Source organism: Perna viridis, chromosome 2, assembly GCF_037379345.1.
Source record: "Perna viridis isolate PV_CMFRI_1.1 ecotype Kerala chromosome 2, ASM3737934v1, whole genome shotgun sequence".
NCBI classification, from domain to species: domain Eukaryota; kingdom Metazoa; phylum Mollusca; class Bivalvia; order Mytilida; family Mytilidae; genus Perna; species Perna viridis.
The window spans coordinates 8,374,491-8,400,128 of NC_142446.1; the positions used below are offsets into that span (position 1 = coordinate 8,374,491).

General features: G+C 35.8%; 1 protein-coding gene across 1 annotated transcript; it reads left to right on the forward strand.

Moving 5' to 3' along the window:
• The first annotated feature begins 1,622 nt into the window (after positions 1-1,622).
• Positions 1,623-25,098, forward strand: LOC148623530 (solute carrier organic anion transporter family member 4A1-like). Its single transcript, XM_088564860.1, has 14 exons — positions 1,623-1,640; positions 3,782-3,823; positions 5,492-5,541; positions 5,815-6,131; positions 8,540-8,737; positions 9,237-9,339; positions 10,774-10,901; positions 12,165-12,289; positions 12,392-12,530; positions 13,089-13,293; positions 13,646-13,778; positions 21,858-22,018; positions 22,347-22,411; positions 24,547-25,098. The coding sequence occupies exons 1-14, from the start codon at positions 1,623-1,625 to the stop codon at positions 24,924-24,926; spliced, it is 2,064 nt and encodes a 687-aa protein (XP_088420986.1). The 3' UTR covers positions 24,927-25,098.
• Positions 25,099-25,638: the final 540 nt, after the last annotated feature.

Consider the following 25,638-nt stretch of genomic DNA (forward strand, 5'->3'; position numbering starts at 1 on the left):
GTGTTTCTAAAAAAGCAAAGGACGCTTACCCTACTTCATGCTCCTAGTTTTTAGCAGAGTCCGAGTTGCTCATTTACTTTTGTTGGTTTGTACGTATTGTGGTTATTCTTTGTTGTGTGTGTCTGTTTTCCATGTCTGATCTTTGTCCCTGGATTACATTCTTATGATTTCCGCTAGAATCTTGGTTCCCTTGTTTAATCTTTTACTCAAATGTATGTCACTTTTAAATAAGAGAAAATCATTTCTGAAACCAACCGAATATTTACAAACTTATTGAACTCATATTTCATAGTTTATCATACAAAACAAAACTTTTCAAGTTCATTCGTTTTATTTAAAAAAGATAGAATCCCCGAGGTAGCCATTCAAGCACTTATAATCAGTGTGCCCTCCATGTGTTTCTTTTTGTATTTTAAACTGTAATTAACATGTATTTTATGTTTCTGTTTTTTGGTTTTGGAGAAATAAATGGTTAAAGAGAAGATGAAAACTAAACATTATTTATATTAAACCTTAGAACATGAAGATGATTTAATACTGCAATAATGAAGTATAATTTACTCAACAAACTAGTGATTGGCGTTAAAATTGTAACAACTAGATATATAAGCAAGTTTTTGGTTGTTCTTTTTGTGGAACTCGAACACGTCCCGCTGTGACATCTATGGCAACACCGTCTGCACAAAGTCCAGCGCCTATACTTCTAGGTCATATAAAATATAGCTTTCGCTGGCCGGGTCATTCCTTGTAGGATAAATCTAGGGTGGTAACTTAATACACGATGTATGGTAGTACATTGCAGCTCATCTAGATGTGTTATGCAGGATAGATTGTTTGTTTGTTTGTTTGTTGGGGTTTAACGTCCGAGCAGCAATATTTCAGCTATATTCAGACGATGAACATGAAATGGATGATAAAATGAACATGAAATGAAAAAAAAGGATGGGTCACAAGGATAATAGGGTCGAGAAATTTTGATTGCCACTGGAAAAAGGGGGTGGGTAAGGTTGGGTAATTTAGCCTCCTGTGGCGGAGCGCAAAGGTTCCTACTCCTATCGAATACCACAGCAGGGTTCTTTAATGTGCGAGGAACGTGACATTTTTCCCAACACGGTGCACCACTATGGTTTGCGGTCAGGTTTTCCGTATAACAACCCCAGCATGCAACACGCCAGGGGTACCCCATTCCACCACGGGCACACATCCCAGTTGCTCTGTGGGCAGAGCGCCTAGCCCCCGGCTAGGTTTCTGAGCACTATTTAGTCGCCTTATACGACAAGCTTAGCGCTACTGCAGGCCTATTCTTTTAACACCCGGACCTGCACAGGGCTGTAGGATAGAGAATCGAAATAACGATACAGAAAATAAATACCATTGGGCGGTTTTTTTTTTTTGGCGGGTGTAAAATTTGGTGATTTTGTAAGAAAAAAGTATAAAAATAATTTTGCCGTTTATTATTTTGGTGGATGTGAAGTGGTGCACTAAGTGCTTGAGATCAGAGTGATTTTATTTTTGCGTAATTTGACAGACCGTAAAAATACGCGTAAATTTCCTGGAAACACGAAATTACACATTCGTCTCATAATGAGACGACTCTATTCGCTACACTGTCCTATCGGATCATGTTTGATACAGGGAAGGTAAAGTTAATTGTAAGTGTTTGGAAAATTCCCAACGATACTAGAACTGTCAAAATTTGCAAAGCAAATTGCCGGTTGTTCCCTGCGCGGGATTCGAATTTGTACCGCTGTGAAATCTATTGCACAAAATCCATCCCATAGACCAATCGGCCACAAGGCTTTATGAAAATATAGCTTTTTCCTTTTGGCAGTATAAATCTAGTGTTTTAACTTATATTACAAGATATGTTGTAGTACATATATAGTATATACACACTATACTGCTAGATTGTAAGAATTTTTTTTCATTCCGTTCTTACATTTATTTCCAAGTATGTTTAATGTGTCTAGCTACAAATCTCATCCTGTTTTAGCCTAGCTAGTCGAGTGTTCTAGGGCTCTCGACTTTGTGCAGGCGGTGCTGCCATAGATGTCACAGCGGTAGCCTAGCTGGTCGAGTGTTCTAGGGCTTTGTGCAGGCGGTGCTGCCATAGATGTCACAGCGGTAGCCTATCTGATCGAGTGTTCTAGGGCTCTCGACTTTGTGCAAGCGGTGCTGCCATAGATGCCAAGTGGTAGCCTAGCTGGTCGAGTGTTCTAGGGCTCTCGACTTTGTGCAAGCGGTGCTGCCATAGATGCCAAGTGGTAGCCTAGCTGGTCGAGTGTTCTAGGGCTCTCGACATTGTGCAGGCGGTGCTTCCATAGATGTCACAGCGGTAGCCTAGCTGGCCGAGTGTTCTAGGGCTCTCGACTTTGTACAGGCGGTGCTGCCATAGATGTCACAGCGGTAGCCTAGCTGGTCGAGTGTTCTAGGGCTTTGTGCAGGCGGTGCTGCCATAGATGTCACAGCGGTAGCCTAGCTGATCGAGTGTTCTAGGGCTCTCGACTTTGTGCAGGCGGTGCTGCCATAGATGCCAAGTGGTAGCCTAGCTGGTCGAGTGTTCTAGGGCTCTCGACTTTGTGCAGGCGGTGCTGCCATAGATGTTACAGCGGTAGCCTAGCTGGCCGAGTGTTCTAGGGCTCACGACATTGTGCAGGCGGTGCTACCATATATGTCACAGCGGTAGCCTAGCTGATCGAGTGTTCTAGGGCTCTCGACTTTGTGCAGGCGGTGCTGCCATAGATGTCACAGCGGTAGCCTAGCTGATCGAGTGTTCTAGGGCTCTCGACTTTGTGCAGGCGGTGCTGCCATAGATGTCACAGCGGTAGCCTAGCTGGTCGAGTGTTCTAGGGCTTTGTGCAGGCGGTGCTGCCATAGATGTCACAGCGGTAGCCTATCTGATCGAGTGTTCTAGGGCTCTCGACTTTGTGCAAGCGGTGCTGCCATAGACGCCAAGTGGAAGCCTAGCTGGTCGAGTGTTCTAGGGCTCTCGACTTTGTGCAAGCGGTGCTGCCATAGATGCCAAGTGGTAGCCTAGCTGGTCGAGTGTTCTAGGGCTCTCGACATTGTGCAGGCGGTGCTGCCATAGATGTCACAGCGGTAGCCTAGCTGGCCGAGTGTTCTAGGGCTCTCGACTTTGTGCAGGCGGTGCTGCCATAGATGTCACAGCGGTAGCCTAGCTGGTCGAGTGTTCTAGGGCTTTGTGCAGGCGGTGCTGCCATAGATGTCACAGCGGTAGCCTAGCTGGCCGAGTGTTCTAGGGCTCTCGACATTGTGCAGGCGGTGCTGCCATAGATGTCACAGCGGTAGCCTAGCTGGCCGAGTGTTCTAGGGCTCTCGACATTGTGCAGGCGGTGCTGCCATAGATGTCACAGCGGTAGCCTAGCTGGTCGAGTGTTCTAGGGCTTTGTGCAGGCGGTGCTGCCATAGATGTCACAGCGGTAGCCTAGCTGATCGAGTGTTCTAGGGCTCTCGACTTTGTGCAGGCGGTGCTGCCATAGATGTCACAGCGGTAGCCTATCTGGTCGAGTGTTCTAGGGCTCTCGACTTTGTGCAGGCGGTGCTGCCATAGATGTCACAGCGTTAGCCTATCTGGCCGAGTGGTCTAGGGCTCTCGACTTTGTGCAGGCGGTGCTATCATATGTATACACCGTATGTATATATTTATATACTAGTATGTGTGTTAATAAGAGAGAACACCAACTGGTTAGTAATTGACAAATGATATGTAGTTTTACTGCATTTTTTATTTTTCGTGCATTTCATCTGTATATATTTGCAGAGAAGGCAGGACGGAGACGAATACAAACAGGATAGCATTAAGGTAGGAGAAAATATTACTCGAATGAGGTGTATATTTATAGTTAAAACTAAAAATAATTTTAACTCTAAAATAATGATAATAGTATATAATATTATTAAACACTTAAGTCTCTTGCAATAAACTAAAAGACAATTTTTTGTCCCTTAAGTTGTCACATTCATCGATTCTTTGGATTCCAAATATGTGGTCTACCAAAAGTGACAAAGTTTCTGTGCAAGAAAATCACTTTGAATAGTCGAATGTCATTCTATTAATGAATTTATCAAAGTTCACAGACAGTTTATTCTCAAGTTCGTTGTAATGGTGATGATAAGCGAATCCACAAATTAAATTTAAAAAAAAACGACGTAAGCTTAAGGCAGACTGTCAGCAAATTATCATTGTCTGAAACATACTCGATGCGTTAAAATTTTTAAAAAAATCCCCAAGTCAATGTATCATTTCACCGCATAGAACAAACATGGAATTAAAATTTATATTGCTATAAACAACTTAAATTAACTGGCCTATTAAGTCAGGATCACATTCCTTTAATACCAAACCTTCTTGTTTAGTATAGACAAAGTTTGTATTGGGGGACTCTCACATATCGTTTAACTTATAAATTAAACTGAGGTTGTCCCGTTCATTCTCTATGAGAATTAGTATTTATGCCTTGATTCATCAACGGATATATATACAACGTCTCAGAATGCGACGACCAGGCGCGTAGCTGCCGTTAGGCAAAAAAGCTTTTGCCTGCACTTAATTTTGTCAATTTTTTTTTTGTTTTTTTTTTTGAGATAAAATACATCCAGGAGATGCTCTAAAACGCTAACTCCGCGGAGCTTGGGTGGGGGGGAGGGGCTTCGTAAGTTTGCCTACACTTCAATTTGGCCTCAGCTACGCGCCTGACGACTCTATTCGCTACACTGCTCGATCGGATCAAATTGATACAGGGAAGATAACGTAAACTTATAGAAGGGTCTGAAAAATTCCCAACGATGTTAGACCTGTCAAATTTGCGAAGCAAATTTTTGGTCGTTCCCTCCGCGGGACTCGGACTCGTACCGCTGTGACATCTATGGCAACGCCGACTGCACTAAGTCCAGCGCCCTAGACCACTTAGCCAGCTAGGCTATATAAAAATATAGCTTTCGCTGGCCGGGTCATTCCTCCTTGTAGGATTAATGTAGAGCTGTAACTTACTACACGATGTATGGTAGTACGGGACAGTTCATCTAGGTGTTATTATGTAGGATAGAGGATCAATTTAATGATGCATATCACAACAAATCAATATCATACAATGTCTCAGAATGCGACGACTGTATTCGCTACGCTGCTCCATGGGATCAAATTGATACAGGGAAGATAACGTAAACGTATAGAAGGGTCTGAAAAATTCCCAACGATGTTAGAACTGTCAAATTTGCGGAGCAAATTTTTGGTCGTACGAGTTCTAGTCCCGCGGAGGGAACGAATGAGGCCTTTGGAACTCTCACCCCTTCTTCTGAAATATCAATAAAAACGACACCCGAACTAAGTTCAGCCCTGGAGATTAGTCGGTCAAGATGGTGACATTTTTCTTGCAGGTTAACAAGGCCATTTATATATATATATAATTATTGTGATTATGTATATATAAAACAAACTGATTATGTATTGTTATCATTTGAACATTTACAGAGTTTTGAGGATGTTGATGAGAGTAAATTGAAGTTATGTTTTGGACCAAAGTAAGTGGATCAGATAAAATTTATACCTATATATTTCAGGTAACTTTATATAAACTCGTCTGTAACACAACAGTGTTCACAATACATATTAATTTTGGTATGTTCTTAAATTAAAGTTAAAAAAGTTTGAACTGCTCAGAAGTGAAATAAAGTCAGTAATTTTCGTATGGTTCTAAAACTAGGAACTTGCTGTTATAGACATGTAATCGTACAATATTGTAAACTCTTTGTTAAAATGATATGGTTATCTTAATTGGTTCTTATGTTTAACAGGTGCTTTCTCAATATCAAATGGGTAGTGTTTTGGTTGTGTGTGATAGGCTTCATAGAGGGAGCTGCTGTTAATGGTTTTGTTAACATTGTTCTGACGACATTGGAGAAACGTTTTAACCTCTCCAGTTCTCAGTCATCTCTAATAGTTAGTTCAACAGATATTGGTGCTGTTGTTGTTGTCCTGTTTGTCAGTTTTTATGCTGCACAGAAGAATCGTGCCGTTGTTGTTGGTATTGGAACCCTTGTGATGGCTTGTGGATCTTTCATTTTTCTCATTCCACATTTTGCCTCAGAACCTTATGACTATCAAGGAGCAAGTAAGTGTTATCTATTTTTTAAATAAAATATTGGAGAGAGGAACCTGTTCAATGTAATACACAGGTGAAACTCTAAGTTATTTTCAAATTTAATAGATATTAAAAACAGTTTCCAAACTATAGCCAGTACTTTGCTAAATCAACAATAGAATAAAAAAAACGTGAAAAAAATATTTGAACTATGGTTGTTCGTATTGAAACGAGGAAAAAATTGAGGACGTAAATCATTTAAATATATTCTGCAATTCACGGCGTATTCAAATCCATGGATTTTACATTACAATAGACGTTTTTCTATACTTTTGATATTCCATAATTAGCAGAAAAGCAAGATCAAACAATCACAACTGTGTTTGAAGTGGCTTATACTGAACTTCACAATAATGTATTACAAATACCTTATCCATAAGATCCATAATTGCTGTCTTGCTAAACTCTTCTATCTGAAGAAATCGATAGTGTTGATCATACGCAGACTTCATTGATTTTTACCGATAATTTCCGATTAGATCGTGACGTCACTAAGTTGGTTTGGTACTGATACATGTACTGCATAATAATATGTAAACAAATAGTATTCCGTAAATATTTATACGATCCCGTTTTTTCTAATAACCAAAAACATGCTGTCTTGTCAAGTTAAAGGTTGCACAAATGATAAAAGAGAAATACTCAAACAGTTTTTTGCAACACGAACACTCATTGAAAGAAGCCTTTACATTTTCCTTGGAAATACTAGTCTTCTTGCTGCAAATCATCTTTCGTCAATATTTCTTGACATTTGCTTACATGTTGTGAGCCAGTCTCGTCTTGTGTATTTTGGTTTGACATTTGCTTACATGCTGTGCTTCAGTCTCTTCTTCTTTGTGTTTTGGTTTGAAATTATAGGGGAAAGGTTGCAAACTTCGGACATCATTTACTTATTACTTTCACTTTACAAACCGACTTTGTGGCGTCACAGCTCAACCGATCATGGTGGCGCCCATAAGTGCAGGAAATTCAAATTCCCTAATTATGAATCGCGATTAATAAGTTAAGAAAAGATTTTTTTTTTCAATTTAATTTTCATGAACATTTAACAGATTAGTTTCGATATCCATGACTTGCATAATAACATACTCTTCTCCCTTCAGAATGAAACGAAACTTTGTAAGATTGTTCCTAGGGTAGTCTGCAAAAACTAATTGTTTAAAAGTCTTGAAACGTAGGAAAGAAAGCAGAATTCTGATGGAGGGTGATATTGTCCACCATCAGAAAATGAACCTATGTCGAAATTTTGTCACCCGATGTAGGAGTTTTGGCCCCTGAAACAGATTTTCTTGTAGTTTTCCACGCGTACAACTTTGAAAATCTTCTCTGAAACCATGCATCAAACTTTATTGAAAACTAAAATCATTGTTCCTTAGGGTATCCTGCACAAACTGATAGTTTAAATTTTTTATCGGTCCAAAAAGATGGCCGTCGTTACTTAAAATAAAACATAAGGGTCAAAATGCTTTTTTTTGGTTTTTTTTTCTTACCTCAACTATAGAAGAGTAATGAAGATGAAAGCTTCTCACAAGATAAATATGTTATCATGTGTATTATTTTGGCAGGGTTGAAATGTTTTTTGGCAGTCATTTTCAAAATGGCTGGCAATTTGCAACCATTTTGACCTGTTGCTCAGATTCCAATGATTTTTTGTTTTTCAAGGAAACATGGTATTCCAAGTTTAGTGGTGATGACAAAAGTTTGTTACGGCGGACATTTCCAAAATGGCTGTCATTTTCCCGCTAATTTTTATACTTGCTTTGATTTCAACGATATTTGGTTTCTATAGTAAACAAGGCCTCTTGATTGAATGGTGGTGACGAAAATGTTATACAACCATGATTTAACTTCATTTTATATACTTTATCAGCAAATGTATACTGGGTTACTGCCTTCTCAGACCCGTTAGAATAACAGGGCATATGTGGCCCATGGTTCTAAAAACACGTTTGAGGCATATCCAACATTTTACATTGCCTTAAGTACTCAGTTGAACTTGCAGCACTCTTTTTCAACAATGTTTTATCAAACAATGTAACAAAGCACGATACCTTTACTTACTTAGTTAATAGGGCAAGGTTTGCCAGGTGAGCGATTTAGGCTCTTTGAGAGCCTCTTGTTGAGAAACATATTACCATTGACAACAAAATTAAATCTGGCTGGAGAGTACAACTTGAGAAAATTGCTTGTTTGCGAAATACGAGACGGATCAGATGTCGACTATATTGCTTGGTATCATCGTCGCTGTATAATTTCAAGAGAATTAACAATTTGCAGAATTAAATGTTAAGACAAAAATCTCTAGATAATGAAAAGTAAATAATTTTTTGTATGTATGTTTGACATAGAAATAAAAAAATATACTACAACTATTGCAGACGTTAACTCTACAAGTAAAATATGTGACGTCAGAGCAGACAACACGTGCACGGCACCGAGTCAGACGACAAATAGCTTTTTGTATGTGCTGATGTTAGCCCAATTCGTTCACGGAATTGGGTTCACTCCTGTTTTTACTCTAGGTACTGCTTATGTTGACGATAATGCTAGATCGGAATCAACTGCAGTTTACTTAGGTGAGTACTCGGAATATATGAAAATATTTTCGGTGCAAAAGTACTAAGCTCATCACAATTAAAAGATACTTTAATTGTAGAATTCAACAACTTTGAAATATTCATTCACAACATTAAAATATTGTAAGATTATAACAGGGTATGATCTGTAAACAAGGTTATTTGTTTCTCAGTCTGCATCACATCTCAAACATTGATTAATTAGACCATAAACAGTAAAGAGCTTGCCCTTGAAAACTACATATACTAAACTGAAAATTAATCATGATGGTAAAAAAGACAAAATGTAAATTATATCTGAAGACATTCATAAATTTAGCCAAAAACGAATAGACTAACGTCTCTACAACAATACTATGTGAGTTCATAGAGATCGGCTTTTTATAAAAATGATCTTTCGTTTTTTATTCAATGGGAAACAATTCTTCGTCCTTTGACTCAAAAGGTTCGATTATTATACCAGTCGCGTAGTGGCATTTCAACACTTTTCTGACCTCAGGTTTGATATATGCATTGACGGCTCTTGGTGTGGCAGCTGGATTTGTTGCTGGTGGGCAGTTCTTAAATCTTTGGATTGACTTCAACAGGATAGACACTACATAGTAAGTTGTTAAAAGGATACACATCTTCCACACTTGTAAGGGTACACATCTTCCCACTTGTAAGGTTACACATCTTCCCCATTTGTACGGATACACATCTTCCCCACTTGTACGGATACACATTTTATTTTTTATAAGAGTAATTAAGGGAACCAAAGTTATAGCGGTAATCAAAAGAATGTAATCCAGGGACAAAGACCAGGCATGGAAAACAGACATACACAACAAAGAACATAAAATAACTAAAATCATACATACAAAGTAACCAAAGTAAAGGAGCAACTCGGACTCCACTAAAAACTGGGAGCATGGACCAGGTGCACTGGTAGGGTAAGCGTCCTACACGTCTTCCCCACTTATTAGAATATTCTCCACTTATAAAGATACACGTCTTCCCCACTTACAAGGTTATACATCTTCCCCACTTGTACGGATACAAATCTAACTCTTCCCCACTTATAAAATACACATCTTCCCCACTGATAAGGATATACATCTTCTCCACTTATAAGATACACATCTTCCCCACTAATAAGATACACATCTTCCCCACTTATAAAATACACATCTTCCCCACTGATAAGGATATACATCTTCCCCACTTATAAGGATAAACATCTTCCCCACTAATAAGATACACATCTTCCCCACTAATAAGATATACATCTTCCCCACCTATAAGGTTATACATCTTCCCACTTGTACGGATACACATCTTCCCCACTTATAAGATACACATCTTCCCCATTGATAAGGTTATACATCTTCCCCACATATAAGATACACAACTTCCCTACTTATAAGGATACATATCTCCCCCACTTATAAGATGCACATCTTCACCACTGATAAGGATACACATCTTCCCCACTTGTACGGATACACATTTTCCCCATTTATAAGATACACATCTTCCCCACTTGTACGGATACACATCTTCCCCATTTATAAGATACACATCTTCCCCACTGATAAGGATACACATCTTCCCAACATATGAGATACTCATCTTCCTCACTTATAAGATACACATCTTCCCCACTAATAAGATACACATCCTCCCTACTTATAAGGATACACTTCTTCCCCACTTATAAGGATACACTTCTTTCCCACTTACGAAGATAAACATCTTCCCCATTTATAAGAGAGATAATACAAGTATAAGGTAATTGTTGTGAATTAAGTACTGAGCCCTGGCTGTATGCCTTTCTTTTGGTGGTTCTTTGTGACTTTGCGGTTTTATTTTTGCGTGATACGACTGTATGTTAAATACTAATTACCATAATGAACGCAGAACCCAGCGTGTATACTTTTTTATTAATATTCAGCAATCTTTGTACTTGCACAAGTAAGACATGAACACTACCAAAATTTGTATTTATGTTTTTCATTTGTTTCAAATAAGTTTAAAGATTCCATTGATTTTTGTAGCATCTATAACACATTTACACCAACTGATCCTATTTGGATAGGCGCTTGGTGGCTTGGATTTATAGTTACGTGCATTGCATTTTTTGTCGCAGCCATACCGATGTTTGCTTACCCACACAATTTACCAGGTATGAAGTTAACATAATCTAGGTGTGGTGTTTATTGAATCAAAGTGCATGTTTGTATGGGTTAGCTTTTTAAGATATTGATAGGTTGTATTTAGTTGAAATGCACTTTAGTGAAAATGGAAGCAGTCAAAAATGTCTACGCCACACATGCTTCAGGTTAAATCATAGTTGTTATTCGGTTGTTTTCTATGTGTATGAATTTGAGACAAAAAGACCTAATTGAGAAAAATGATGGGCCACACATTGAATAATTCTTACACAGAATAATACTCTAAATACTCCAGCATATTGAACGAATTAAACTGTTGAACTATAATGTGCAAACTTTATATCTGTTCAACATTTCCGTCGTCTGTGTAGAGGTTATTAGGAAGTTGATATAGGTAAAACGGGGTACGCTTACCTGACCGACTACCATTCCTACTGTACGGAAGTTATTAGGTAGTTGATACAGGTAAAATGGGTACACTTGCCTGACCAACTACCATTCCTACTGTCATACACTAATATACATGTATCGATCTATGAATAAGAAATTCTTGACGAAACTTTACTTCCTACATCAAAATACTTTACAACAAAAACAGCTTCATTGTTGGAAACATAATTGTAAATATTTCCGATAATTCACAGGAAAGAAGGAAATTAAAGCAGGATCATGTTTTGCAAATTAAGATCCCTATTGAGAATTTGAAATATACACTTTAATTGGCTGTTTTCACAGCACTAGCTATATAATTGGTTTTGTATGATTTAAACATTGAATACTATGACAACGCTGTTAAAGCTTAGTCATCCAAGAAACTACATACCTTATTTCAATAAATAACTAATGAAGTCTTTTGCAATAATCTTGTTTTTTTGTTTGTTTGTTTGTTTGTTTGCTTGCTTTTTTGTTTGTTTCTGTTTTTGTTTAGTTTTGTTTTAATTTTCCTTTTTTGTAATAGGATCAAATGGAAATAACTAATTTCACGAGTTATACTTTAATATGACACCAACCTGATGTGAAATTTTATGTTATGAAATATAGTTCAGCTATTCATAAAATGCACTTTTTTGCATGCACGTTGATTAAAACATATAAAAATATTCAAAAATTTAGAAGATAGAAAAGCTTACACAGATGAAAATATCATAAACATAGTACTTTTTAAACCTCTCCATTAATTTATGTCAAAATAGAATACGATCTTTCCGTTGTGGACTTAAAAAGGCCAATGGTTGGTACTTAAGTTTACATTTGTTTTCTATTTGTCTGTTTAGGTACAGCTGCCATTCGTGCTGCACGTTTGAGTGAAAAAGATAATGCTCAGTTAGAAAAACAGAAAAGTGATATACGACCTCTTCGTAAGAAAATCTTGGACTTTCCGAAAGCAATAATAACATTGGTAAGATATCTTTTTAAGTGAAAATCTTACCCTTTAAGGTAAAATAGTATTTTGTTGCAAGTAATAATAAATTCAAATCTTATCGTTCTTTCGACTTTCCAGTTGAAGATTCCATGTTTTGACGTTATTGTATTCGCTGCTTGTGCTGAAACTTTAATCATCGGAGGATTGTCAGCTTTTGCGCCAAAGATCTTAGAAGAAAAATTTGATGTCAACCCAAGCAATGCTGGACTTATAATGGGTATGTTTAAAAAAAATGTCGCAGCAAACCGAAACTGTGTTTATATCTGCATGATACTGAAAGTAGAAAACCACTGCTAACCTTTGGTATTTTCATGTCTTCCTTTATTTCCAAGTTTATTTTAATATTAATGTACATTCACAAAAACCAATCACAAATAAGTCGTTTTATTATTATTATTCTTTTTCCGACGCAGTCGATATAGTTTCGCTTTTTACCCTTTAACCTTAGCGACACTCTTCCATGGACAAGCAAGTCACCTGATTGCAATTCTGTTTCCCGATTTGCCAAATACTGATAATTTAGTGGTGTTCGAAAAAAAATGTATTGCATGCTATGTGTAACTTCCCAAATGAAATGTAGAAAATTACAAGTAAATATGAACTAATTTTAGTGCGTCGGCTATCTTTTTTTTTAAGATAGTACTTGTTTAATTATGGCGCCTGTCATTTCAAACACATCTTCCCATCCATTTTATAGATTTGATTAGATAGATTAACCGCTGAGAAGGTGGGTAAGGAAATCTGGAATTCGACGGCCTCCATTTGTTACTTTTAGGTGCTGTAACTATTGGTGGTGGTGCTGGAGGAATGGTTCTTGGAGGAGTACTTATAAAATCTTTCAAATTACAATTCCGTGGAATGACGAACTTGTGCTCCTTGTTGGCATTAATTGCCTTACTTATTGGTGCTGGATTCTTTATCAACTGTGATGAACAAGCTTTTGCTGGTTTGTCAATGACATATTCCGATGGAAGCACAAGGTAACAGAAACTTATTTAACACTTCAATTCCTATTAAAGTTATAAATTGAAATGAGTCATATATGGCTGTTATTTCACATTAGAAAGTGTCACTTTTAAAATGAATGATAGAAAAAAATTATTGACGCAAGTCTAGATGTAGAACACATATTTATTAAAATTAATACTAGTGTGCAGTAATAAAGGGATTATTTTACTGTTACGTTTTGTATAGTGCTACTAATATTATATGTTCTTATATAAGTAAGTTACCTTAAAGGTCAAAGTTGATACTTTTGTCTGTTTTACCCCTACTTTGAAAACCATCAATGATACTGTGAACTGCTTGTTATTTAAATATTTTCATTAACAGTACTAGCAGTATTAGCTCCTTTTGTAACGCAGCCTGTGGCTGTACAACCACAGCATTTGAACCTGTTTGTGGATCTGATGGTATGACCTACTTCTCGGCTTGTCATGCAGGATGTAATGTCAGTGGTGTCAAGGTATGTAATTTGTGATTTCGAATATATTACTATATTATAAACAAAACAAATATAGCATATGTGGCAGGACGGTCTACCTCTCCCGTTACACATATTAGAAGTTTTGAAATAAGCACAATGTCTTGTATAGGTTTCACTAACCACTTCCGGGTCAAATGGCCACCCCCCCCCCTATGTAGTACCAAAAACACAATGAACCTAGACATATGCATTGTAAGTGCATTATTTGCGTGTATTATGATTAAAAGTAGTCAAAATAAAGCTAAGAATGTATACTTTAAAATCATATATGTAATTAACTACAAAAGTGTATGAATATTGTTTACATGTGTGAGTAATTTGCCTCCATGCTGTCAGTTAGCAGAACAGGTTAAAATGTGGATTTTCAGTATTATTTATTCACGTAAATTTTGTGAAGAATTTATACTATCATCGTACCATTAGCATAATGATTTTGGAAGCCTTACTTTCCAAGCTTCGCAACGGTATGCAACTTTAAGATGTCATTTGTCCTGGGAATTCACAGTGAGACTTTGAAAATTACTTTTTTAACGTGTAAAGTAATGGAAACGTTAGAAGTGGTTAGTGAGACCATAAGTATTTCATTTCGGTTCTAATAATACAAAATGGTTACTTGAGGTAGGTCAGCATATATGACACGCGAAATTAACCAAAACCCCGTTATCTATAGGATAACACTGTTAGCTGTGAGTTAACAGGCCGTTATCTATGAGTTAACGGACTGTAACTCATAATGTTACCTGTGATTGATAGCAATCCGCTAACCCATAGATAACGCTGGCTAACCCATAGATAACGCTAGCTATCCCATAGATAACGCCTGCTAACCCACAGACCACGGAAAATTAATTATCATTACCGTTTGCTGTTGATTATTAATTCTATTTAATTCATTTAAAACACCGTTATGTATGAATAACGTACATTTGGGTATGCAATCAGTTTTATGTTCTCTGAACGTGTTCGTTAGCAAGGCTGTACACAATTTTTTAACACAAATATCGATCTTGACATATAACGGTTTTTTGAATAAAGTTCATCCGGTACTCACGTGTGAAAGTACTGCGAACAATTGAAAAACTGTTTCGCCCCTATTAATGCAATAAACATTAGACATTATGTTGCACAATTCAAGAGTTTTAATAAACAGTTCATAAACAGTAGTTCATTACTGTCAATTTTTGGTACCATTAAAAAAATAACATTTATTTACAATGTAGGTAATATTATTGGGAAGATGGAAGAAATTATCAGCTTGCAAAGGACTCAATGGGCAAACAGGGTGTGCACCAAAACAACCCTCACTATGAAGAATACCATTATGCTTTATTTTAAAAAAAATAGATATAAAATGTCATTAAACCAAAGATATGTTCAATTTACAGCAACAAAGCTAGGTCCTGCTAAGTAAAAAGCAAGGGGAATGCCTAGGGTGAAAAAGACAGGCAAAATAGCACATCTACATACAGATCCCTCTTTCCAGTGAAGAGCTGAGGGGTCGTTCAACAAGCTTAAATTGGAAAATCATTTTTGTTTTTTTTTTTACAAAATTCTATCTCCCACTATATCATTGACTCCCTTCTCTCGGCATTAAACCCATAACCTGAAATCCTTGGTCCGCCTCAGCATTGTTAGAGGTTATCCCCACAAGTCTTGTTACAGTTCTATCAATGTATAAGTGCCTCTTATGCTACAGCCGTACCAAAATTATATATTTTTTATCATTTATTAAATGAACATTTTAAGCATGCTAAGATTTTTCTGCTTACAGAGCGGCACGTCCTTGTAAACGAGACCGACGAAGCAAACGATGATAAATTCTTTAGTTCAGCACTCCGAATAGATGTAACACCTGATTTGATTGGTCAAAGTGTTATCAATGAATTAATTCCGTTATCGATGAATTCATTTCGGTATCCTTTAGTTAGCACCTGCTAACCCATAGACAACGAAAATTTCGTAAATTAATTCACATATAACAGTGTTTTAAATGAATTAGATAGAATTAATTATCAATAGCAAACAATAATGATAATTGATTTTCCGTTATCTATGGGTTAGCGAGCATTATATATGGGATAGCGGTTTGCTAACCCATAGTTAGCGGAATTTAATTATCGATCACAGGTGATATTGAGAGGTACAGTCTGTTAACCCATATATAACAGCGTTATCCCGTAGATAACGGGATTTTGGTTAATTTCGCGTGCCATAAATATGCAATATGTTACATGTTAGCATGTGACACTATATAAATAACATGTAGCTAAGAGTGTGATAGAGCAGTTTGTTACCCCGAGGCGAGGCGTGGGTGACAATGTATTTTCAAGGGGTAACAAACTCTCTAAGCTATTTGTTATTTATTTTATGTTCCATCGTCATTCTTTTTCGAACTAGGTCTTAACACTAAGTTTTGTATGTTTGTCCAAGTTCTTCAATAAAATTGTTTCATTTTCTTTCAAGTACTTTCATGAAACTGTAAAAAAAAAATGTATCGTTTTGTTTTGTTTTGTTTTTTTTTTGTATTTGTTTTTGTTTTTGTTTTTTTTGTATTTGTTTTTTTTTCTTTTTTTTGTTTTTTGTAAATTTATTATTTTTTTTCTTCTATTATAGTGTTGTTGTATATACTTATTTTAAACAACTGTTTACGGGGCAGAATTAACAACAAGAACAAAAACAAAAAAAAAGGTCCAGAATATAAAAGGGTCTGACAAATTCCCAACGATGTTAGAACTGTCAAATTTGCAATGCCGGAATCGAACTCGTACCGCCAGTACATCTATGGCAACAGCGGCTGCACAAAGTCCAACGCCCTGGACCACTCGACCAGCTAGGCTATAAAGTATAGCTATCGCTGGCCGAGTTATTCCTCCTCGTAGGATTAATCTAGGGCTGTAACTTAGTACACAGTGTATGGTAGTACGGGACAGTTCATCTAGGTGTTACTATGTAAGGATAGAGGATCAAATTAATGATGCATGTCAATATTATTTAAATGTCTCAGAATCTGACGACTCTATTCGATGACAAAGGTTATGTGCCCTTGAATGGCGGTTATTTTGACTCCGTAAGTTTTTTGACAATTGTACTCTTTATAGCAAATATTATTGTCTGGCAATTGGAATGGTTCTTCAAAACAAAGTTACACGCTCAAGTATGTAATTTCATATAGATACGATTTTCTTTATACTAACTGTTCTAAATCGAATGCTTGTGAATAGAACTAACTAGGAGTGATCTAGAGGATTTAAATACTAGTGATAATCTAACGGTACAAGATACGGATTTAATCAATGATCTGAGTCAGAGCTACCAACATGTTATTACTGATAGTCAATTTAATGACCATGATATGTGTAACTAAGTCTGAGTTTGGTCAACTCCACATCTGGCTTATTAGGTTACACTGATCCCAGTGGCCTGAGACTGATCCGACCATCGCTTTTTGACATCATTCGGAAAACTGACTCAACTTTATCTATATTATAGAGCGGTCTAATAAGTACATCGAGGGCGCGAACAACGGTTATGAACTACGACAATGTATCTCCAAAAGTGCATGAAGGAGACCTACTTCCATTTCCTATTAAAACGATTCGATTCTCGCTGATATATACAATTAACTATTCAATAAAGCCACAAGTGTAGTAGCGTCTCACTTAACACAATTGTAGTTTCGATGCTTATCGAAGTGAAACAGATGATAAATGATCTGAAACCGCTATCTGCAAAGCTTGACTCAATTGTGAAGAACTTTTGAGGAGAAATCAAAACCTTAAAGAAATCATTACAATAAAAAGATGCAGAGATTCTAAATCTGCAAGATCAACTTTCGACCTTTCGTGATCGGATTACTCAACTCCAGGGCGATGTAAAAGTACAAGAGCTGAAAGATCGCGACGAAATAAAAGACTATGACAGTGCAGAGAAAGTTATCAGATAGACTAATCAAAAGCTTGAATCAATTGACAACAGGCTTAAACAGCAAAGTGCCAAAGAAGCTAAATCTTCTTATAGTGAAAAAGTATTGGAGCAAACACCACAATCTATTCCCTTGGTAATATTATCACGCGTCGATACACCAACACAAAAGCAAAAGTGCATCGATACGACCATTGTCACTCAGTGATATGAACCTCTCAATTACGATTAAGCAACATATGACCACAGTACGAACGATTATGACGACGTTTCTGAATACACCCAGTGTGAACAAACAATCGTACAAAAATATTGATGATACAGAAGCTTTCTGTGGTGTTGTTAGAAGACGAACAAAGTGCATTGTGTTGTATAATGTGCGAGCAGAGAAGTTTTATGCGGCAATTTGAAAGAGCATTGCGATTATACGCAGAACAGAGAGAAGCTCGCGTGACATTTACAGGGTTACTGAAAACGCGTGAAAGTAGTCAGAGTGCAATTTACATTATGCGCGTGAATAAAAATGAGGATGATTTTTATAGTAAAATAGAGAACAACGAGTCATTCTGGCCGAAAGGTGTATATTATAGAGACTATGTACCTTACAGCAAAACATAAACAGAATCACAATGCGGAGAGTACAGGTAAAGACCAACTCCACAATTATCAATGTACTGGTATTTTATATACATGTAGCTTTATTGTTTAATTTTTCACTTATGCTAAGATTGTGTGCATGGAATATGAGAGACGCAATGTATGGTGCGCCATATTTTCAAACTGTATTAGATAACAGCGACATCTGTATGTTGACTGAACACTGGTTAAATGCATATAATATCTAATTTTTAGAGATTTTTTATAATAGGTTTGATTGTGTGTACAATATTGGTATAAATATCAGTAGTTACTCAAAAGGTTTTGGAGGTACATCATTGCTTATTAGAAAATCACTTTGTTTTAAAATACATAAATTAGATACAATGAAAGATCGAATATGTGGAGTCAAACTACGTTCAAAACATTATATGAGTATTTGTTTTATGTGTATTGCTTCCACCTACAAACCATGATAAAGAAACATATTTAATATATTTAGATGACTTGTGTAGAATCTATGATATATATAATGATGACAATGTTGTAATAGTGGGAAGTGATTTTAATGTTAATATTACTGAAGCACAGGCAAACAACAGTCTCTAACTTTACTGATTTGTTAAGGGATCGAAATTGGTGCCCGGCTCCGTTTTGTCAAAGTAGGGTAGGTCTTTTATACACATATAGATGTAAGGATTTTGTTACTAGAACATTGTTGGATTATATTTGTACTCCAGATAATATTGCAAATGATATTGTTTTAGAATGTTGTAATTGTCCTTATTCTGTATCAGATCACTTTCCAGATAGTGTACATGTCAACATAGCCAATGGATAGTTTTGAAAAGAAAGTACATCGTAGGCCTGTGAAGGCTGGCCGACTTTTTAAATACTGCATAGTTTCATAATTTGTTCAGGTTGCAATATAATGATATATATATATATAGATAGATAGATAGATAGATAGATAGATAGATAGATAGATAGACCTGCTTGGTACATCAATGGAAATGTATAAATCCTCCAATAGACATGCTTTGAATGGTCGAAGTCTGATGTTTTTGAAAAGAATTTTTACCAGTCTGAAATTTGTAAGTGACTTAATTTCTCCAATGAAACTGTAGAATTTGGTACGAATGACGTTGAACTTTATACAACAGTGTTTACTAAATCCTTGCATAAAGGTACAAGTATGTGTATCCTGACAGGTCAGTACCGAAGTTTTCTTTTAAAACCGTACTGGCAAAAACGTCAATTAAACGATTGTCATTTTAGACAAAGACAGGCACGGCTAACATGGATAGCTGAAGATAGACCGTGATCACATACTGATCCTAGCTATTTCAATTACAAAGATAAGATAAGAAAAGGGAATTCCGAAGTCGTAAACGTTTAGCCGAAAAAATTGTGGCGGGACGAAAAACTCGAGGAAATACATAATGCTGCGGAAGTAGATATCGAACAATTCTACAAACGTGTTCGTCAATTCAAGAAACCGAAGTCGTCAATCAGTAAACTATCCTATGATGGAAAAGTCGCCTGTGACAAAATTTCTATTAGTGACTTATGGTGTGACTATTTTCGGGATATATACTCAGAACAAAAGGAAATGATAACGGTTTTGACATACCTTTCTTTAATGAATTAACTAGCAATGTTCAGTCGTATTTTACCAAGAAGACTGAACGCATATACGAGATCATTATAGTGCAACCTGAACATATTATGATACGAAACTGAGTGCTGCTATTTTCCGTTACATGTACATTCTAAGTCAAGAAACAACGTTCCGATCAAAACGGCCCGACAAAATTAAAAATATACTTGATACTTGCGGTTATTCTTATCTCTGGACCTGTCAGAACACAACATCGAACTTACAGAAAATAATTATCGAAAGACTGGAAGATCAGTTTGAACAATCCTGGTTTGGAAATATACAAACTTCACCTAAATCCATAAACTACCGTGTATACAAAGAATCTTTGGAATTTGAAAATTATTTAGAAAAACTTAGTGGTAAAGACATAGTAACATTAGCAAAATTTAGGACAACAAACCACAAGCTGCCAGTAGGGACTGGAAGATGGATAAATATTCAGAGAGATCAAAGACTATGTCCTTTGTGTAACACAACTATTGGGGATGAATACCATTATATTATGGAATGCACTTTATTTAATGACGATCGAAAAAAATACATAGATAGGCAACTCATAACAAAATTGCAATGTTGTTAAATTCCAGAAAATAATGAATCAGAAGAAACAGTCAAAACTAAAAAAAAAACTTGTGTATATTTATTCGGTAACGACAACTCACAAACAGTTATTTAACCTAAGGCTTGCTAATGTAATTTCTGGCAAACCTGACAAATCATCTTTGACTTACGATCTCGTTCGAACTTTATTGAAATATGTGCACTTCATTAAAAAAAACTTTCATTCCGGACAAGAGACTCTGGTCAAAAGTCGTCAGTCAAACAATTACTATTTATGAAGAAAACAAATGGAAAGTATTGGTACAACAACGACATGACCTTTGACGATATTTCAAAATCTACCATTATTTAACAGAACACAGATTGGTTAGACTTTGTTCCAAATGCCATTGAAAACTCAATTAACTTATGGTATTAACTGATCTAGTGTCGCTAGCTATTATAAGTGGACAATGCTCTCTTTGTAACCGATTTACATACGACATAGCACACATTCCATACTTCATTGTGAATCGCTTATGAATGATAGAAACTCAATTTTTTACGGCATTGTAGACTTACTTCCAGTATATATGTGTGTGTAGTTTTCTTTTTTGTCAAGTGACTTTTGTATTATATTTATGGTTTATTTTCTTATTTTGTAAATCTTCATCTTTTGGAGGAAATAAAAAAAAAATCAACCAAACAATCAATAGAGTCGTCACATTCTGAGACGTTTGAATAATTTGATTTGTTGTGACATGCATCATTAATTTGATCTTCTATCCTACATAATAACACCTAGATGAACTGTCCCGTACTACCATACATCGTGTACTAAGTTACAGCCCTAGATTAATCCTACGAGAAGGAATGACCCGGCTAGCGGAAGCTATATTTTATAGCCTGGCTGGCCGAGTGGTCCAGGGCGCTGGACTTTGTGTTTTTGCCATAGATGTCACAGCGGTACAAGTTCGAGTCCCGCGGAGGGAACGACCAAAACATTTGCATCACAAATTTGACAGTTCTAACATCGTTGGGATTTTTCAGATCCTTCCATCATCCTCAGAGACATGTGATAGAGCAGAATATTACCCTCGTATTGAACCAATCAAAATTCAGCAAATTGACATGAAGTATAATAAACGCGATTATCCCTGACACGAGACGAATCCATGGAGGAGATTTAAAAAAAAATAAAAGAAATTCGACGACTGTATAATTAAAGTAAATCTTGTATTACAGCAACCCAAACATTTTGGTTGCGACGACTTCTTATATCCGGATTAAGTTCTACAGGGTGTTTAACATTAATAGTTATACTTGAATCTTTGTAGTTTTCAGATTGTAGCTGCATAGGGAGTTTCAGTAATGGAACTGCAACATCAGGAGAATGTAGCAGTAGTTGTGATATTTATATTGTATTCGTAATTTTATTGTTCCTTGCTATGCTGTGCACCTTTACCACTGTTACACCTGCATCAATGGCTATTTTAAGGTGAGCTTTAAAGGTTACTAACCTCTTCTCAATAGAGCACTGTTTCTTTTACATCATCCTTGTACTCCAACTCTCTTCCTCTTTTTTCGAAAAAAATTCTTCTCGTGAAGAAATGTAAGTTGATTTCCAAGGTGTATCGAATATCTTTCTTGAAATTGCAAAACTATATTTTGGAATTACTAACAATTCATACAACATCTGCATGTTTTTAATGTTTTCACGCGTGAAGTCAGTTTCAGTTTTATTGATCTATGTGATGTACTTTTACATATTCACCTTACACTTTCTCGTTATATTTGTTTTATTGTCGTTATTTATTGATTTCTAGATGTGTTCCAGACGAACATCGAGCAGTTGGTTTGGGATTGCAATGGGTTCTTCTTCGTTTATTAGGTATAATTCTTGTTTGTTAACGTCATCTGACCTTTCTCAACGGAAAAGACTGACCCGGTCTAACTTTGTAAAAATAAGGCAACTCAAGTATTCATCAGTCATAAAAGGTGAATTATGTTGGCACACGTCTACATATCCGGAATATTTTGGGTTTTATCGTGCATCAACCTTACTGTTGGTAAGAAACGGAAAGACTAAATTATGAGGAAAAATAACCGAAGTAGTATGATTATAATTTCTCATTTTTTCCATGCATTATTACCTTCCAGTTTTAAGTGGGTCGTATTTGTTTTATTTTTGGAGCTTTTTATTTGTGTTTATTAATCGTGTAGAAATGTAAAAGAGTTTTGTATCGAAAATGTTACTAAAGGTAGTAGACCTGGTGTAAGGGCGGTGATCCAAATTGAAAGGTTTTAAGTCACTAAAACGTTTGAGTGACTTCTAATATGCAGGCTTAACTATGATACTGAGGTTAAAGGGAAATAATTCCGAGATGGGGTTCGACTTTTAGAACAGAAATGTTTTGTAAACTAGGAAATTGACGTATTGATTAAATGTTTCAAATAGGAACATTTAGGAATATATTTTATGAGGCGGGAAAATGGTTGAAATGATTGCAAACCAAGTCAAATCCTTTAGATAGAACATTCAAATTGAAATATTGAAATATTAAATATTCTCTGTCATGAGACGGCTAACCAATAACCTTGCCAATTTATAACTAATTTACCCTTTGGATTTGAGAAAATATACGTTTTAAGATTTCAAACTTTCTGTTTTCATTTTGTAGCTATGTTCAGCATACGACTATATCCAACAGTTAATAATTAACAATATACGTTTGTCCCTTCAATTGGTAAATTTATTGCATATTTACATGATTTTAGCTATTAATTACGACGCAGAAAAAGTAATTCCAATGTCTTATCTCAAGATCACTTAAATATTAAAAAAACTACGCGGTGAACTTTTCTGAAACTATTTTTAGATTAGTATTGAAAAGTGGATTTTTTGCAAAATAAAGGTTTTTTATAAGCAAATAGCAGGAAATTGTCCTTTTTTTTATTTTGGTAAAAAAAAGCCTAGTATCTCCTTTATAACATAAATCGACTAAAAAAAATCATGTTAAATCTTATATACTAATCTTTCTAAAGTGAATTTGATTTAACATTCAGTTGTTTATTTAAATAGTTTGTCCAAATGACCCTACAATATAATTTATGGTTCAGTTTGGCCAATGATTCAGATTTTTAATAAAAAGCATTTTTTGGGCCTATTTGTTCAGTAATTGCATGGTGAATGTTCATAAGATTGACAGAAAATGTACTACAGTTAGTGTAATGATATACAAATTATATATTGGGAAATTTCGGGATACCCCGGTCTACTACCTTAACAAACAAGCAAATCCGGAAAAAAATATGATTTCTCGATGATTGAATATTCCTTATGAACAAATTATCTCAATTGCAAAATAATTTCAAAATATAGAATATCCTACTGCATCCAGTTTTATACGACATTTCTACAGTGGAGATAATGAAATGTTCATATTAAAAGTGCAAGGCTCGTCAAGTGTTTCAAAATTGAATATTTTAACTATCGAGAGTGTAGAAATACAGTTTGACTCAAAATGTGTTGTGAGATATTGTTTCTCTTGTGTATGTGTTTTATAAATGTCCAAAAAGATGTGCTCTTGTACGGAATGTAAAAACGGCAGTCAGTGTGATTTGATGAAGTTAGGAATGACTACTGAGAAAATGAAAGGTCTTTAGATAGAATATCGATTCTAACATCAGTAAGGAGATGTGAAGTTAGAGAATATTTTTCAAAAAACATAGCCAATTTGTCAAGAACAAGAGATGTCTTTAGATAGAATATCATTTCTCACATCAGTGGAGAAATGTGAAATAAGAGAAAATTTTTATAATCTTCAAAAATTATATACAATTTAATGTCTTAATTTTGTCTCATTTTAATTCATGAATTCCTAACACAGGATTTTATACGCATATGCATGCTTAATTCCTCAAAATAATGAACAGCGAGTTTCCTGAACCTGTTTCATACGATACATTGTTTGCACGATGTTCTAAAACACAATTTTGCAAATAACCATATTAAATACATTAAAGGTACAATTCCGGGTCCTGTCCTAACAGGAGCAGTTTTGGACACATCATGTGATGTCTGGCAGTACACCTGTGATGTCAAAGGGTCATGCTGGGTATATGATCGGTCTGATATGAGCTGGAAATTGTTCCTCTGGTGGTGTATTGTTAAAGTAATCAGTTGCGGTGGATTTTTTATAGGTGGTAGAATCTACAAGCCATCGAATAATGAGAATACGACGGACAATAATTCCTCCATCACTACGAAAATCTCAAAGGATAATGAAAAGGTAGTTTCAAATGGTGATTATGATGTGAATTTTGGAAACCGTTCGTACACAAATCTAGGCTTCCAACATTCGGAAAAGTCATCTGTAAGAAATTTAAATTCGACACATATGTGAATTCTATATGATATTATACAAAAACATGAACAGTGGTGGTCAAAGTATTACACAAATCCAAATAGAGTGTGACAATCTGAACACAGAATAACTTGAGTAAATATTGATTTTGTTAATATTTTTGTTGATATATAGTATATTTGCATGTGGAATGAAGATTTCACGAAGTATACACCACGTGTTCAATTAGAGAACCAGCCTTGTTTCATGCACATTTGCATACGAGATACTAATAATTGTTATAGATCAAATAAATGCATTACACGGTGAATAGAGGAACGTTAATATACACATGATATATACACAAAGAATAACCGGATCGAGGGGACTGGTTCTCAAATGAAAATGAAATCAAGAATACAGTGAGTAAAGCCCAATCCAAACATTATTATCCAATGGACAAAAAAATGAAGCACGGGGACACAAACAAAACAACAAAAATGAATAAATCATAATACACAACCAGAAAAATTAAGGTAAAGGAGCAATATAATTGTACTCTACCTAACAATGCGTTAAAACAGGGATAGGTAAGATAATTGAGTGCTCTGCTTTCTCTAACATCTATCGAGCCTCCTTTATCATGTACTAAGGTAAACCGTAAAAGGAATAGATATATCAGGTAGAAGCCTACCGCGACGAGAACAATAGAAATCACGCTCTCGTTTAGTTGAAGCGGAAAAGTGAATCATGTTGTTTATTGTCGCTGCTA

Excerpts from the sequence above, each read along its gene's own strand:
- LOC148623530 (XM_088564860.1), top strand. Across the intron at positions 12,531-13,088 it reads CAATGCTGGACTTATAATGG|GTGCTGTAACTATTGGTGGT; the intron begins GTATGTTTAAAA and ends TGTTACTTTTAG. Across the intron at positions 13,294-13,645 it reads TATTCCGATGGAAGCACAAG|TACTAGCAGTATTAGCTCCT; the intron begins GTAACAGAAACT and ends TTTCATTAACAG.